The sequence below is a fragment of the Triturus cristatus genome, chromosome 12 (genome assembly GCF_964204655.1).
Source record: "Triturus cristatus chromosome 12, aTriCri1.1, whole genome shotgun sequence".
In the NCBI taxonomy this organism is placed as follows: Eukaryota; Metazoa; Chordata; class Amphibia; order Caudata; family Salamandridae; genus Triturus; species Triturus cristatus.
In genome coordinates this window covers 573014435-573031824 of record NC_140595.1, presented here as the reverse complement: position 1 = coordinate 573031824, position 17390 = coordinate 573014435, and the positions used below count along the sequence as shown (strand labels likewise).

Here is a 17390-nt window from a genome sequence, read left to right as displayed (position 1 = left end):
GTCGCTGGAAGGTGGCCGGGGCATTTTTCATTCCGAAGGGCATTACGCGGAAGCGATAATGCCCATCTGGGGTGGAGAAGGCGGACCGCTCCTTGGCTTCCTCTGAGAGCGCAATCTGCCAGTATCCGCAGGTGAGGTCGAATGTGCTGAGGAACCGGGCAGCTCCGAGTCGGTCAATGAGCTCGTCGGCTCGGGGTATGGGGTGGGCATCGGCCCGGGTGACGTCATTGAGCCCCCGGTAGTTCACGCAGAATCGGAGCTCGGGTGCGACACCGGGGACGGCTGCCTTCGGAACTAGGACCACGGGACTGGCCCAGGGACTATCGGATGGCTCGATCACCCCCAGGGTCAACATCTTCGAGACTTCAGCTTGAATGCAGGACCGGACTCGGTCAGGGACTCGGTAGGCTCGGTGTCTTACTGGCGGGCTGTCCCCGGTGTCCACGTCATGGACACACCAGTCGGTGACTCGGGGGATCAGGGAGAAGAGGTCGGAGAATTGTCCTAGGAGCTGGCGACAGTCCGCTTGTTGCTGGTCAGTGAGGGATGGGGAGAGGTTCACTCCCTCTACAGAGCCATCCTTCTCCTTGACACACAGGAGGTCCGGGAGGGGATCGGACTCATCTTCGGCCCCGTCATCGGTGGCCAGCAGGAGGCTCAGTTCTGTCCGTACGAAGTGAGGCTTGAGGCGGTTCACGTGTAGGACCCGCAGGGGATCCCGGGGCGACTGGACGTTCACCAAGTACGTGACTGGACTCTTCCGCTCAATCACTTTGAAGGGCCCGGTCCACTTGTCCTGGAGGGCGCCAGGCTTCACGGGGGCCATGACCCATACCTGCTGGCCCGGCTGGAACTCGACCAGAGTGGCATTCTGGTCGTACCAGCGCTTCATTTCTTCTTGGCTGGCCTCCAGGTTGGCCTCGGCCAGCTTTCGGAACTTCCTGGTCTGGTTCCGGAGGGCCAGAACGTATTGGAACACATCTCGTGGGGGGGTCTGGGGTGCTGCCTCCCACCCTTCCTTAACCAAACTGAGGGGACCTCGGACGGGGTGCCCATATAGTAATTCAAACGGGCTGAACCCCAAGGACTTCTGTGGGACTTCCCGGTAAGCGAACAGGAGGCAGGGGAGCAGGACGTCCCACTTACGCCGGAGGGGTTCTTCTAGGCCGTGGATCATCCCCTTCAGAGTCCGGTTAAACCTTTCTACTAGGCCGTTCCCTTGGGGATGATACGGGGTGGTGAACTTATAGGACACCCCACATTGTTGCCACAGGGACGTCATGTATTTCGAGATAAAATTAGTGCCGCGATCGCTCACGACCTCGCGGGGAAAACCCACCCGGGAAAAGATCCCCATCAGGGCTCGGCCCACCACGGGAGCCGTGACGGTGCGTAGGGGGATCGCCTCAGGGTATCGGGTGGCGTGATCCACTAGGACCAGAATGAACCGGTGACCTTGGGAGGTGGGGGGATCCAGGGGCCCCACGATGTCGATTCCGACTCTTTCGAATGGGGTACTGACGACCGGGAAGGGTTGGAGGGGAGCCTTGCGCTTCCCCCCACTCTTCCTACTAGCCTGGCACGTGGGACAGGACTTGCAGTGGGCTTCTACAGCTACTCTCATCCTAGGCCAGTAAAAGTGAGTCACGAGACGGCTGTAGGTTTTGTCTTGACCCAGGTGGCCGGCGAGGGGGACGTCGTGGGCCAAGCCCAGGAGGAAGTCTCGGAAGCGTAGGGGTACCACCAGCACCCGGCCGGATCCTAGCTCCACCGACTTCTGCTCACTGTACAAGAGGTTATTCTCCCAATAAACTCGGTGTGTTCCGGTCTGGTCGCCTGCGGCTTGGCCCTCGGCCTGGTGCCGTAGTCCGACCAAGGAAGGACAGGTGGCTTGCTCCCGGCAGAACTCCTCCCGGGTGGGCCCGCCCTCGTGGCGCCACGGGGCCAATTCGGCCAGATCGCTTAACTCGGGGACCGGGGTGGTGTCGGAGGGTTCGTCGCTGGCGACTGACTCTCCCGATGGGGGGACGGGAGGACCCTCGGCGGGGACTGCTCTGACTCCCTCGGTCGGGGGGTCCTCGACTTCCCCCAGGGGGGTGAGTCGGGCGGACATAGATCGGGTGGTGGCGCACACCCACTCGGGGAGTCCCATCATCTCTAGGTGGGCCTTGCGCTCGACGTACTTCCAGGGAGAACTCTCCAGGTCGTTCCCCAAGAGGCAGTCGACCGGCTGGGAGGTTCTTACGGCAACCCTCAGTCTACCTATCACCCCTCCCCACTCAAACGGCACCAGGGCTACCTGACACATACTCTCTCTATTATCTGCGGAAATTACGGGGCAAAAGACGTTGGGTAGGATCTGCTCCTCGGGGACTAAGTGCCTGAGGACACCGGTGATGCTGGCCCCGGTGTCTCGCAGGGCTTCTATCTGGTGGCCATTGATTTTGACGAGCTGCCCGTACTTCTTCGTGTTGGAGGGCAGGAGGCTACCAGGGACCATCTCTCTGTCTCCCAGGGACACTAGGGCCATAGCTGCGGGTTCCCACTCCCCGGTGTCCTCAACCTCCTCCCCCAGGGCTACGTTGACTATCTGTCTAGCAGGGTTTGCAGCAGGGGGAACCTGGGGGGCCATGGGGCACTCCGAGTCATTGGCGTAGTGCCCGGGCCTTTGACAACGGAAACAAGTGATGGTTACCCGGTGCCCCCGTCTCCCGGGGGTCCGGAGACGGGTGGGGGGGGCGCCGGGAAAGGTGGAGGTTGGGCCTTCGGGGGACTCGACTGGGACTCTCTCTGCCCTTCCTGGTTCCCTCCCCCTCTCTGGCGGGGTGGTCCCTGACTGGCTCGGGGGTATTCTCCTACACTGCTCCGGGGGACCCGGGTGTTGGTCCAGCGGTCTGCTTCCACAGCCAGCTTCCGGGGATCGGTGAGTTTGCTGTCGAGCAGATGCTGGCGTAGTTCCACAAAGCAGTTCGCCGCCAGGTGTTCCCACAACATGAGGTCGGTGAGTTCCTCGAGGGTGGTGACCTTGCTGCCCTTGATCCACCCATCGAAGGCCCGACTGAAAAAGTTTACATACTCCACCCAGGTGGTGCCCGGGATCTTCCTGCAGTCCCGGAATCGCTGACGGTACATCTCTGGGGTGAGGCCGTTCCTAGTGAGGAGAGCCTCTTTCATGTGGCTGTAGGAGGTCTGCAGGGAGAGGGGTAGGTCGAGCAGGGTGTCCCTTCCTTCGCTCAGAAACCGTCCCCACAGCCCTGCCCCCCAGTCCTTCTGCGGGACCCGATGAGAGGTCATGGCGACCTCGTAGGCCCTGAACCATTGTTGAATGTCATCATTTTTATAATATTCTTTGACCACGTCCTTGGGGATGTGGACCTTCTGTTCCGCCGGGGAGGTCGCCTCTCGGTTCCCCGGGGGCCTCCCTTCCTCGTTTCTGGCTTTGAGCTCGATCTCCTTCAAGCTGCGTTCGTGCTCTAGTTGAAGCTTCCTTCCTTCGTGCTCCCGTTGGAGCTTCTTCTCCTCCAATTCGCCTTGTACGCGCATTTGTTCTACTGCTAGCTTTTTTTCTGCTAATTTCAATTCGCCTTCGATTTTGAGTTTGGCTAACTCGAGTTCGTGATTGCGACTTCTCTCTCTGTCTGCGAGCTCTTCCGGGGAAAGGCCCCCGTCTGGCACGAAGCCTCGCACCTGATTGCTGCTGCTTTCGCCTTGGGTGAGTTCTGCTTCGTCGTGTCGCTCCCCCATGCCTTCTGGGCGGGAGGCCCCGGCATCCACCCAAGCTTTCAGTGCTTTCTGCAAATCTTCTTTGGTGTTGAGACCGGTGGTAGCGATTTTAAGTTCTTTGCAGAATTGCTTCAGTTCTTTGTGCGTGTATTCTTCTAGTTGTTCCACCTGGAACACCCTGTTGGTGTTGGTTTCTGCGGGGCTCATGGCGCTTCCTTCTGCCATCTTTGTCGGTAGTGTCAGTCGTTCACGGTACGATCTCTAGGTTATGGGCCCGAATCCCGTCGCTTGCCACCAATGTTAGAAGGCGACCTCTGGGGAGCCCGGAGGGGGCCCTGACTGTCCTGAGACCCACCCTCAAGGTATCGTAGCCGGGCACTGGCGGGAGATTCCGCAGGGGAGGAATCTCGTACCTAGGATCGTACACTTGGCACCACACGTCAAAGAGACACCACACCGAGGGTTCTGAGGATTCAAGCTTTATCAAATCGAAGTGGTAGGATCTTTATGATCAGCAAGGCAGATATTTACAAGCAGAGCGTGGGCTCACAGAGTCTTGGCGGGGGTAGGAGGTAGCGGGACAGTCTTTGGGGGGATCGGATCAAATGCAGGAGCGTACCCGGCGCACAGCTCACAATCCTCGAGCTGGGGGATACGCTTGTCGTCGTGGGGTCCGGCGGGACCAAAGAGAGTCAGGGGGAGCCGCGAGTCACTCAGCAGGCTCAAGCACCAGTTCGGAGGTCTTACGATCTTCAGGGAGCCGCGAGTCACTCGGCAGGGCTCAAGCACAAGTTCGGAGGTCTTACGTTCTTCAGGGAGCCGCGAGTCACTCAGCAGGGCTCAAGCACAAGTTCGGAGGTCTTACGTTCTTCGGGGAGCCGCGAGTCACTCAGCAGGGCTCAAGCATAGGTTCGGAGGTCTTACGTTCTTCGGGGAGCCGCGAGTTACTCAGCAGGGCTCAGATGTTCCAAGGCGAATCTGCCGGACAGTCCCAGAGCACCCCTTGTTATAGGTCGACCCCTCTTTGATGTCCGGAGTCTTTGCAGGCAGGGGTCTTGTCACCTGGGGGTCGCTTGTCGAGGTTTCCTGCTATTGTCTTTTGATCCTTTCAGGGCCGGGTCGGGAGGAGTCCCAGACACCCAGCAGGCGTGGAGCCAGCCCTCAGGGAGGCCGGAGGGCCGATCGAAACCCATCGTCCCAGGGGAGTTCAGAGGTGCGATAGAAACTGCTCCTCCCTCTCTCATCCCCTGGAAGCGTGATGTCCTCCAGCCGGAGTGGCGCCTCTAGGCCCGGGTTGTGCTGGGGCCGGGCGGCCATCTTGGTGCACGAAGTGGGCACGCGTGCCCGGGGTGGCCGAAAGGAGAGAGGCCATGGACGGGGAGGCCCGGGCTGCGTGTGTGTGTTCTGGTGGGAAGGATCGGCTGGGCCGTGTGCTTGGGGTCCCTGGTACCAGGTTAGGTAGTGCGAGGACAGGAAGAGCCATGCTAAAAGGCCGGGTCTAACAAAGACCAATTCAGAAATAAGACAGCAGTGCCACTCTTGAAGTGGGTCTCAGTGATGCTGATATCCCTCGACGGCTACTTGGTTATGGTGCAGTGAGAGTCCGGACTGGACATTCACGGTCGGTGTTTGGTGCAGGGCATCCGGTACCCTGAGGGTTGGTAATGCACGGCTCTGGAGGGTCCTCCTGTCTTTACACACAGTGGGAAGACCAATCTGACATTCTTGCTTGGTGCAAACATAAGTTCATAGGTTGGGAGAATCTGGTGATTTTTGTTTAAAGTATGTTGGTCCTTCGCAGGATATTGCTCTGTGTGTGACTCATAATAGCTTGAAGACAATGTTCTTGCACTCTGGAACCAATGTAGAACCTTTATTACTGGGGCACTGCAGGTTTATATATTTGCATTAAGAAGTAGCCCTTCTACTGAGTTTTGGATTATTTGTAGCCTTATGATAGTTGGATGTACCTTTTTCGAAAATCCAAGATGTGGAAAGAAAAAATACTATTTTCAATCGTAAGCAAAATTACCTTGAAGAAATGTGTGCAAAAAGGTGGTCTGCATCGAGAAGCAAAGATGCGTAGAAATTCTGGACTGTAGTGAGTTCAGGGCTAAAAATTTCAAGTTAATAATTCAACAGCAGCTTTGGAGCCACTGGCCGCGCACACTCATCATTCTTGCATGGTGGCGAACCTCCTTAATCCAAAAGCTACGCAGAAATAACAGCTAGTTGGGAGTTCAAGCAGTCTGATTTGTATATTGAGAAATAGGTGATGAATGCAAAAAATTGAAGTCAGATGGAATCCCAACAGCTTTAGGAAACTTCACCCTTTACTCTGGTCAACTCAATTGCTCTCGATGTCTCCATGCCTAAGTAAGTACGTTTTATAACATTGGTGCAAGTCGGCACTTACCTATTTAGGTTCTGTCCTTTTCTGACCAGTGAACATCCGAGCTCTGTCGGATCTGTGCTCTCTTCTGTCTTTTCTCCCTCGCTGACACCACATATTCTCCTCTCCAGGTTGGGTTAGCGTACGTACCTTTGGCTTAAATAGCCCCGGACAGAAGCGGTAACTATATAAACCTAAATCGGTAAGTGCCGCCTTGCACCGATGTTATAAAACTTGCAATTGTGTCTTTACCCAGCACTGGGTATGTCAAAGGCCACTTTTATCTGAATGTGGCATAAACCAGCACCTGCACCATTGGTATTTTTTGTTTTTTGTCTCACTACAGGTCCCAGCGGTGGATTTACTGAACACATGAATCTCTGGTTCAGTATACGCCACGTTGTTTCAAATTTCTCTTCACATTTATTTGTTGCAGTAGCTGTTTTTTTATCCTGATGAAGGTCAAGACACTTTTTGTAGGTCACTAAAGGCTGAAGTATGTCAATCTCGTTAATGTAGCTGTCTTGAATCCTGACAGTCTCATTATCCAGCTTGTTTTTAATCCTGTCACAGGGTAGCTGAATAAAGTTTTGGATAGCTAGCTCTGTAGGCAGTTTTAACTCAGTAGTTTATATTCTGGACCCGTGGGCTCTTTGTGAGTTGAAAACGAATAGTGGGGAGTGCGCCCACGCCGGTTCCTAAACCTCCTCCAGGCCCTCTTTTTGTGTGTGACAGTATTATTTACAGACAGCATCTAGACTGTGTGCTGCATAGGATGCCGGCTGTAGACCCTAGATGTGAAAAATGTGGTTGTTTAAAAACAGTGAAGGTGTTTTGGCAAAGCAAGTAATATGGATTTCTGTTTGTTTTTGAAGGCTATATTCAAGAAGAAAAGTTAGAAATTGCACACAGGCATCTGATACCAAAACAGCTGGAACAGCATGGCCTGACGCCTCAACAAATTCAGATTCCACAGGAGGCCACTTTGGAGATCATTACCAGGTAAGGACCCTTGCTGGCATATGAGGAGAAGCTACATGCTTCCTTTTGGGTGCCATTGTTACAAACTTGTTGTGTCCTACCTTGTTCTTTTGTCACTTAAGAGGATCCGTGTAGTGCATAAGCCTTTCTCCCTCCATATTTACCTACTGATCGCACAAAATATGACCAACAGAGCGAAGACATTTCATTCTAATTATTCAAAATGCCACCCACATAACACCATAGGTTTTTCAGGAAGGACTTGCAATTGTCATATTTTGTACACGTTGCTGAAACATGCTTTATCATTTTGATTTGTTTATAACCAGTTAATTTTTTGTTTATGTGCCATTTCTTCTTATTGTATGTTCTGTTTAGATATTATTTTTCAGTTTGTAATATCAATCTGATAGAAACATCTAGCCACAGACTCCTTACCTTAGAATTATCCCCAGGTGTCAGACTGGAACCGGAAATTTTGGGGGAGCAGTATACTTACCAGTAGCTGGCATCGTTCTGTTCCGTGTGGCGTCATCCACTAAAGAAATTATGTGTGCAGTGCTTATATAGGGGCCACCCTACCGCACTGACGTCCATTCTTTTTTTTCTGCACCAGTCAACACAGATCCTATTCCCACGGGTTAGGACGTGGGGGAAATTGGAAGGGGCCACTGGACCCTGAAGAATACCAGCCCCTAGACCCCAATGTGGACTGGTGTGAGGATTTGGAGCATGCCAGTGAACTGGATACCGCCCTAAATACTGACTTGTTCTCTCCTCCCATCGTGGTTATGGAGTAGGGAACCTCATTTGCAATGGTTTTGGGACAGGCAGCTTAAGTCTTGGATCTTCAGCTGTCCACTATGGAGGTTAAGAAAAATGTCTTCGCTGAGGTGCCTCATCTGAGAGTTACTTCCTCAGAACTACGTCTCCCTTTTTAACCCCTTCGCTGCTGCGGACATTCCGCTGCAGCGCTGGGGGGGGCAGGGGGGCAGCGCGGTGGGCCTGTGCTCATGACGGAGCCGCTCCGTCATGAGCCACAGTTGAGCTGTGCTCATGACGGAACGGTTCCGTCATGACTCCGCCCATTTGCGTTGTCCCCTCGCACAGGCGGGGAAACAGCGCCGCGCAGGCGGAGCGGCCGCCAACAGGATTGTCATGACGGAACCGTTCCGTCATGAGCACACGGCAACCGTGGCTCATGACGGAACGGTTCCGTCATGAGCGGGGAAGGGGTTAAGAAGCCCTTACGGATGTCATGCTCAGGGCCTGGTCCAATCCCTGCACTGAGGCTCCTGTGAACAGGACAATTGCCTGCTGCCATCGCCGCCGTAGCGTACCCCTCCTTTCTCACCCAATACCTCACCCTGGAGAGCTTGGTGGTCCAAGCCTCCACTTCCTTTGTAAATCCTGGCGCCTTCCCTACCACCCACCAGATAGGAAATCCAAAAAGCTGGACACCTTGGGTGAGAAAATGTTTTCTTCCGCCAGCCTGGCATTGCGGTCTGTAAACATCACATGCCTTTTGGGCTGTTACTCCCATTTCCTTTGGGATTTGGTGCTGCCCAAGGTCCTGGAGGAGGCCCGGGCCTTATTCTTCCAAGCCATGGCAGACAGGAGAGACGCAGATAGGTAAAACAATTCGATATGGGCTGGACATGACCTATTTGCTAGACAGAGCGGTTTCTTTATCAGTGGCGTTACGGCGCCACAACTGGGGTTTCAGACCTGCCTTTTGATGACTCTTGTCAAGGCGGACTTAATCCTAGAGTGCTTCAAGGACAGCAAGGCTGCATCCAGGTCCTTTAGCTTTCCATGGCCCGCTGTCAACCCCAGTCCACCTTTCACACCTTTTGTGGCCACGGAAGGGGTTTCCTGCTGTGTCCTTATCAGCCGAGCCACCACTGTGCGCAAGCTCCCTAGTCTGTGCATGGCCAAAGATACGGTACCTGCAGACCCCGTGAGTCAAGCAGAAAAATGTTGGGCCAGTCCCCCCGTCCCCTCCCTACCCCGGCAGCCGCAGCCTCCAAGTGTCTTCAGTTTTCCCTCCAACCATCATGGAAAACCAGTGGAAGTCAGGGTACACCATCACCTGCGCAACTATAGGTCGATAAAATCAGACCATTGGAGTCTCCAGATTGTTCGAAGAGGCTACTCCCTCCGCTTTGTAATTACCCCATCACACATGCCACCCACTTGCGACAGGCTGACAGAGGACCACATCTCTTTACTCTCTTGGCCAATGGAGCGAGAGAGAGGGTACTAACACCAGAAGTAGGTCATGGTTGTTATTCCCTCTACTTTCTGGTGCCCAAGAAGGACGGAGGCCTTCGTCCTATCTTAGACCTGTTCACTCCCAATTTCTTCCTGATAAAGGAGAAATTCAAGATGCTCATGCTCACTCAAGTTCTATCTGCCCTCGACCTGGGAGACTGGATGGTAGCATTGGACTTGCAGGACGCATATTTCCACATTCCTGTCCTGCCTGCCCACAGGCTTTACCTGCTGTTCACGGTGGGCCACGAGTAGTTTCAGTTTTCCATGCTCCCCTTTGGCCTGGCAAGATCAGGGGTGCAAGTCTCTTCCCCAACGACTGGCTGTTGAACGCAGGCTCACCACAGGCAGTTGTCTCCCACCTCCAGACAATGATGGACCTCCTGCGCTCGCTGGGGTTCCTTATCAATGTGCTAAAGTCACTCCTGACTCCCTCTCAGACGCTCCCTCTCATCTGAGCTGTTCTGAACATGGTGCAGTTTGGGGCATGTCCGGGATATTCAGGCAATAATACCGATATTTCGGCTTCTATCCTGCTGGCATATGCGGGCTTTGCAGTGGGACCTGAATTACCAGTGGGCACAGCATCAGAGGAATCTCTCCGACATGGTCCAGATCTCGGAGGGCACTGCAGAAGCTCTGCAGTGGTGGTTAACGAAACTAGATTGGGTCAGAGGCAGACACCTCTCCCTTTTCCAGCCTGATCTGACAGTAGTGACAAATTCATCACTACTGGGCTGGGGCGGCCATCTGGGAGAGGTGGAGATTAGATGCCTCTGATCTCTGGCATGATCCAGATTCCACTTCAATGTGTTTGAGCTCTGAGTGATCCAGCTGGCATTGAAAACCTTTCTACCCTCCATCAAGAGAAGGCTAGTTCAGGTGTTTACAGGCTCACAACCGCCATGTAGTACTGCAATAAGCATGGTGGGGCGGGTTTGTGGACCCTTTGTCAAGAGGCCCTACGTCTCTGGACATGGCTGAAACAGCAGGGCATATCCCTGGTGGTTCAAAACCTGCGGGCTCTCTGAATGCCAGGGCGGAGAAACTCAGCCAATGGTGCCTAGCGGATCACGAATGGCATCTTCACCCGGAGATGGTACAAGGTCTCTGTCAGCAGTGGGGAGAGGCTTGGTTAAATCTGTTCGCCACTGCAGAAAATGCAAAATGTCAGCTGTTTTGCGCTCTGGAGTGTCCAAGACAGCTCTCGCTCGAAGATGCTTTTAATCTCGAGTGGAGCTCAGGCCTCCTGTATGCCTCTCTGAGTTCCAGGTGGACGACCAACTCTTATTTGGTTATGTCAGAGACAAGAAAGGGAATGCCATACAGAAACAGACCATCTCCCGATGAATCGTGCTCTGCATTAAGATCTGCTTTACACTGGCTAAGATCCAACCCCCAGAGGACTTGTGTGCTCATTCTACCAGAGCAAAGGCTGTGACCACTGCGTTAGCAGGCGGAGTCCTGGTCGTGGACATTTGCCAGGCAGCAACATTGGCTTCTCAGCACACACTGACGGAGCACTACTGCCTGGACAGTCCGGTCCAGAGCAACTGGCTCTTTGCCCATTTAGTCCTGCAGGACTAATTGCTTCACATACCCACCTCCGCGAAGGTATTGCTTGGGTATCTATTCTAAGGTAAGGAATCTACAGCTAGAAGTCTTTATCAGATGAACAAGTTACCTTCATTAGCGCCTTATCTTGTAGAGCCCTATCAATCTGCAGATTCCTTGTCAGCCCAATCGTCTTGTCCTCTGTATGAATGGGTTTCTAGGGACAGGGCTGTTCCCCTTGCCGGGCCCTAGTGTTACCCACCATTGGTCAGTGTTGTTCGTGGTTCCGCAATCCTGCTGTGGAAAGTCGCAAAAATAATCTGACGTAAGCGCACTGGAGTGGCGCCTATATTTGTTCCACGCATGTCACTTCCGGCGCTGATGACACCGGTGGTGCCATGCAGAGCCAAACGATGCACAGATGTACTGCTCAAGAAAAAATATTCTGATTCAGTCTGATGCCTGGGGATATGTCTAAGGTAAGGAATCTACGGCTAGAGTCTCTACCAGATAAGAAGTTAACGAAGGTAAGTAACTTGTTCTTTAGTGATATTTTTTTAAGCGTACAGTCTGCCATCAATGGGACCTATGGTGCTGTCTGACAGTGTGTTAACTTTTCATTAGTTTCCGTCTCAGACCTAGGTGTAGATCCTTCATTGAGGACAGGGTTTGTGACTATCTGCAGCATGGGCAGGAATGTCTCCAGCAATGAACTCTTGCTGTATGAGTTTTGGCTTTTCTGTATGCTCACCGGGTTCTCCCAGGTACATATACAGTCTTAACCTCACGTGTTCTTTGGATAGCTCCCCACGCTCTGTAGCAAACTCTGCTCTGCACACTACTTTGAGGGCTTCTGTGGCATACAAAAGGCTTTCCTATTTTGGAGGTATTTTACAAATTGCGTGCATATCCAATAGCTCATCATCCAACTGGGACTTTGTTCTAATTTTTGTATGAGTGAAATTGACGCTTGACTTTGACTCAGTCAAATCCTGAACCCTGACACTCTGGGGCAACTCTGACAGTGCCCATTCCGCAATTTTGACCTTGACAGTTGGCTGGTGACTATTATTTTTATTGTATGCCTCGTATTCCCAGCACCTGCTAACTGTATGACTATTTTGTGAATGGAGTGCAGCTCTGTCTGATTACAATTCCTTGGTCAGAGTTTACTGGGGTTGTGCATGACATGACCGTTAGAAATCCATTCTCCATGATGGAATGTTTGAACACACTTCAATGCATGATTTGTCTCTTTCGTTCCGGGATCCTTGCTACAGCATACCTATCGCTATTGTGATTCGTTGTACTCTGATAGTTACCTCAGAACGCTGCATACTCAATGGTTAATGCTAATGTATTGGTATTTGTACATTGATCCTCATTCTTTTGTAGTTTTTTTATCCAAAGGACTTTATACCATAAATGCAATGGTGGACTGGATCTTATTGTTTGTTGTTGGCTACTCATTTATTTACTCCTTTTTATAAAGCTACCTAATTATGTACTCTTCTGAATCTTTTTGGTATCCTCAACAGACAGATATCAGAAGATGGTCTTCTCAGCCCTGAAGACTTTGAAGTTGTTGTCTTGAGTTCTGGACAGAACGATAGTCTGACGGCATAATCCAAAAGTTAATTTGACAGCATAACCTGAAAGTTCATTATGTGGTAGACTGACACTCTCAGCGCGTCTGATCTGTGCCCTCAGTTTCTAGAGAATTACACATAGATATGGTCATAATGGCCGCGTGACTTTCTGAGATGTCCCAGAATGTAGCCATTTTCTTGTGACAGTGTGAAATGTGTTCTGTTTCCCTCCTGAATGGCAGATAATCAGACTACTTGGGGGGGATGTGATCCTTATCAGATGATACAGCCAATTGAATGCGTATCTCCCCTCAGTCCCCTCAATGTGTTATGCAAATATTAATGCAGCAAGAGTCGAGAGATGGTTTGTTGAGTTGCAGGTCAACTGATTTTGGTTTCACAACCTAGTTCTCTTAGTTGAAGAAAGGGGAATGTACAAAAAGTGCAAATTGCTGAGGATCATTTCCGTGATCCCCTTCCGCCTTTTGACCTTCCCACCATCCCTGCTAACGCTATAGCAGTGCCAGCAGGATAGCTGTGCAAACAAGTGTCTGTGGTTAGGAGAGGCTAGCAAGTGTTCTCGGTATACAGCCTTTGTGTGGATGCAGTTGTGCAGGTGTCTGGGTTTCCAATCTGATATTGCAAGTTTTGCTGTGAAGAAATTCTCTTTCTCTCCTAATACCTGCAGTGATGACCCTTTAGTTTGAAAGCAGTAGGAACAGGAATGCAAGGGTCAGCACCGTGCATATCTTGTATTACATTTCTGGAAAGGGAATGCTGCAGATTTCTGATGAGCCCTGTACCAAAACTCTGCATTTGGTGCTATAGTAAGTCGCGGTATCGTAATCCTACGTGCAAATTCTAACGTATCTTCACAGTTTCATTGAAAAATACATGGAGTCTGCATATAATTTTGCAAAGATATATATGATTCTTTTCTTCCTACAGTATACAAGCTTGGAGCATTTACAATCAAGAAAGGAGCAGACTTAGACCAGGGCTTAGGAATGTCTGAGAAGTTGATTTACATATGCAAATCCGTGGCTACTCAGCATAAATTTCAGTTAATTTCCCCTCACAGTTGTAAAAGGCTGTGCAGCAAAAGCCCATGGCCATAGTACAGAAAATATAGTGAAATATCATGCAGCTTCCCAAAAAAGTCCTGCTGAGCCATCATCTGGAATACATACCTTCAGATGCCACGCTGGAACAGTATGTTCCACCCCTTCAACAAATCTCTCGCTGGCAACTGCCCTTCCTTCCTCCTAGCGTATCAGCTCTCGTTTTAAGACTTGTTGGCGTGTTCCCAAATTCTTTTGCATTTGCTATTTGTAGTGTAATGTTTAATGACCTGTTTTAATTACTCCCACATGAAACACCGTCTGTTAAATTTTTTGTCACTGGAGCACACCAGTCTTTTTACGGTACAGCATTTTGTGGTGTCAGGCGCTGCCTGTGTGGGTTATAGAATTGTTTACATTTGCTACTACTAGGCCAAACGAGAGCTGCAATGCAAGCTTTTGGCAGCCCAATAACTGTGTTTGGGGGAGGGAAGGGGGAGGGGTGGTTCGGGAGAGAGGGTGAGCGGTGCATCAATGCGGTTCCTTCAGTAATTGAACAAATATAGTAGGTACACAGTGCTCGTAGCGCAACATTAGAAGACTGTTCAGCATTGTAATTGCACTTAATGCCCCTGAAGAGGCGCATGTGTGGGCACGTGGCAAGCTACTTCACGGGAGTGCTATGGAAGGAAGAGTGTGTGTCATGTGGCCTACATGGTTAGTGCCTTAATGTCACGTGTGAGGACCAGAGTTATACCCTTATAATGCTTTCTCATTCCATCTATGCGAAAGGAGCCAGTTATAAGAAGGTCACGAATTAGCATGCTAGTGTATGTATGGATGAGTAGAAAGTGTACCAGTGCAGAACTGGACAGTGTTTAGTCTTGTGCATACATGGCAAGGATTATTGGAAGCATTTTGCAGCAGGCATGTAGCTGTGCATAAACCACAATTTAACAGAGGTTTGTGAGAAAAGATGCTGGCGTGCATGTATGTGAATGCCTACCCGTTTTGGATTTGTCTGTATGACACAGCTTAAACCACATTGAATGTGGGCATAGGAGATATCCAAAACAGGGGATGCTACCCTTGGTTGGGTTTGAAACTACTATCTGCTGTTTTCTCCATTCTCCAAACCCTAATTTCTACAAAATCTTTTAAAGACGTGTGGCTCCTCAGATCCTTCAGTATGCCACAATTACACCACTATTAAAAGAAAGACACCGTAGACGTGAACCAATGAGCAGCTGTGAAGTTCTAAGCTGTGGTCCCAGATTAATGGTGAAAGTGTCAGTGTACCAACTTCAGGCAAGCTAGCCACAACTATTTAACCACAGTCAAAACTGCCTTTCCTCCTAAACGTGTGGATCCGTTCTCATAAGTATTTAGGTTGTACTGCTTTGGAAAGTCAACTCGGCTTCTTTTAATTTAGTATACCACCAAATCATGTTGAAAGGGATGTCCTTTGTAACCTGGGCGAGAATCATTTTCTATTAAGTGGTTGTATGAATTGCTCCTACTGCTTGTGTATTAAATGTCTGCATAGGTATTAATAACCAAGCTTAGAATTGCCCCTTCCACCTCTAATATTAAATGTTTATATGACTCTATTTTCAGCCCACCTTTTAAAATTTCTAATTCGGTTGATAACTCTCAATTATATATCAGGATATTATTGAACCAGGCGTCTTGGACTTGCTAGTTCACTGCCTCAAGGTTATCTATTTCTAAATGAGAGGTAGCCTCTAGCTGGACTAGAGTAACGCTGAGGTTATACGTTACTGCCTCTTGGTGATATCTTTATCAGTCGATATTCATTTACTTCCTTCGAGGATCACGTCTTCAGGTGATCCAAACAGCGAAAGATTTCAGAACTATATTGGACTTTAATATGACTTTGAAACATAAAAATCATTGTGGTGGAGATAGGCATTAATGCTTGCCTAATCTTTTCTGTTGGGTGGTATGGAGACCATCAAATTGCTATTTTACTTGAAGGTAATGCACAATGGAGGGCAATCATCCTGTCTCTGGATTGAAAATGACATTATTTGTATTGTGAAGTCCGATTCCTAATCTGGCTAGCCATACTTAACAGGATCACTACTGAATAAAGTTTGGCGTGTAGCATAAGAAAGCCAGTTACATTAAGGCGAAAGTAACGTCGACGTCCTAACCGAGTGTGTGTGTGTGTGTGTGTGTGTATATGTATATATATATATATATATATATATATCAGTATTAAGGAGGTCGGGAGATAGCTGATCAGGCAGCTAAGGCTTAGAAATCCTTCACTTGTGTGAGTTGCTATGCTCTGATTACACAACTTGTCAATAGTGCCTTGAGGCTGCAGTGGTAGTAAAGTTGTAGTCATTTCAGGAAATTCATTCATTTGTTTCTAAAGCTACAGCTCTGCAAGCTCCAGCATCTTGCTCTGGTGAGTAAACAGCAGGACTCTGCTCTAACAGAAAAGTTTCTAATCAGTGATGAGCACGAAACAGAGGGAAAAGTGTTCTACCCTAACTATGTTGCAATACCTCTCCTTAACATCTTGTGAGAATTGAGAAACATAGGAGACGCACAGAGCTGCTTCAGTGCTTGATGACAGAACTGTGGGATGCACCATCCTGGGGTGTTCGTGTATACTTTTCCTCTCTATGAAAGTATGTGACCCATAACTGAAATTATTATTAATAGTTGTGGATCCACATCATCCGATTTAAAACACTGTAAGAAAAAATGCTGTGCACCATGTCATAGAACATTGATAAAAGAAAACAACTCTGGGATGTATTTGGTAGATACTTCTTGAAACTTCTGGCAAAGCGAAGAATCCAAGGAAATGCAAGGTACTTTAGTGCAATTTGAAGAAAGACATTACTTCCCCAAAAATGTGGGGGTTTTGTAAAGTGCCTTGAGGCGGAAAGATGATGGACGATGAGGAAACTAACTGGACATGCATCCACCAAGTTACAGCATCTTTCTCTTTGTGGTGGCAATACTGTTTCTCCTTACCTACAAGGAATACAGTCCTGGAAAAAATGGGCATTGGTGCATTACGAACATGTAACTTGAAGAAGTAGCACATGCTTCCTGTTGCTATGCACACCATTTCCTGTCAAAAGGTTTTCTGCTGACTATAGCATAAATGAATACAATATAAATCAAATAAATATAATCAATGGCAAGTTGTGTGTCCCTTACGAAGCCTCTGACGTGAGATTAATGCACATTGTGAGAAGTTGGCCTGATGTATGATGTCACTAGTTCTAGTGTACACCTTGTATCAGTCCAAACAACCCTTATGGTGATTGGTTGTAAAGTCAACCTTATAGACCAGCTATCCTAGTGGTAGCATGGACAAGAGCAGTCTTAGGCTAAACTCTGTATGGCATGTGAAGCCAGCTGTTAAAACCATTATAATCCCTTGAATACCAAATGAAAGGACACCACAGCAGATATATATAAAATTAGAATGTATTTATTCTAACATATACCCTCAGCACTCTTTATGAGTTCAGAGGTCTAAGCAAAACAATTTCTTAAGTAGCATACGTTAAGTTACACAGGAAAAATACAGTTAGGCCCAGGGGCCACGCAAACCATATACTAAGAAAGTGGTATAAGTACCACGTCACGAACAGGGAGTAGGCCTAGGGCCTAGGGAATCGCTGGGGCTACACTACCCTACCAATAGTTAGGAAGTGGGAGGCCCACGGGAAGCGTGTGCAGTGTGGAAACACACACGTGGGTTACATTAAAGTCAATGGGAATGTAGTAATTAGAAATAGGAAGAATAAGGACACTTCCGAAGTA

At 49.6% G+C, this 17390-nt stretch overlaps 1 protein-coding gene across 1 annotated transcript in view; it reads left to right on the top strand.

Moving 5' to 3' along the window:
• LONP2 (lon peptidase 2, peroxisomal) overlaps window positions 1-17390 on the top strand; it is an 860677-nt gene that overhangs the window by 470411 nt on the left and 372876 nt on the right. The window contains exon 10 of the mRNA XM_085638877.1: window positions 6991-7117. Coding sequence (XP_085495003.1) covers window positions 6991-7117 — 127 coding nt within the window. The remainder of the gene's footprint in view (window positions 1-6990; window positions 7118-17390) is intronic.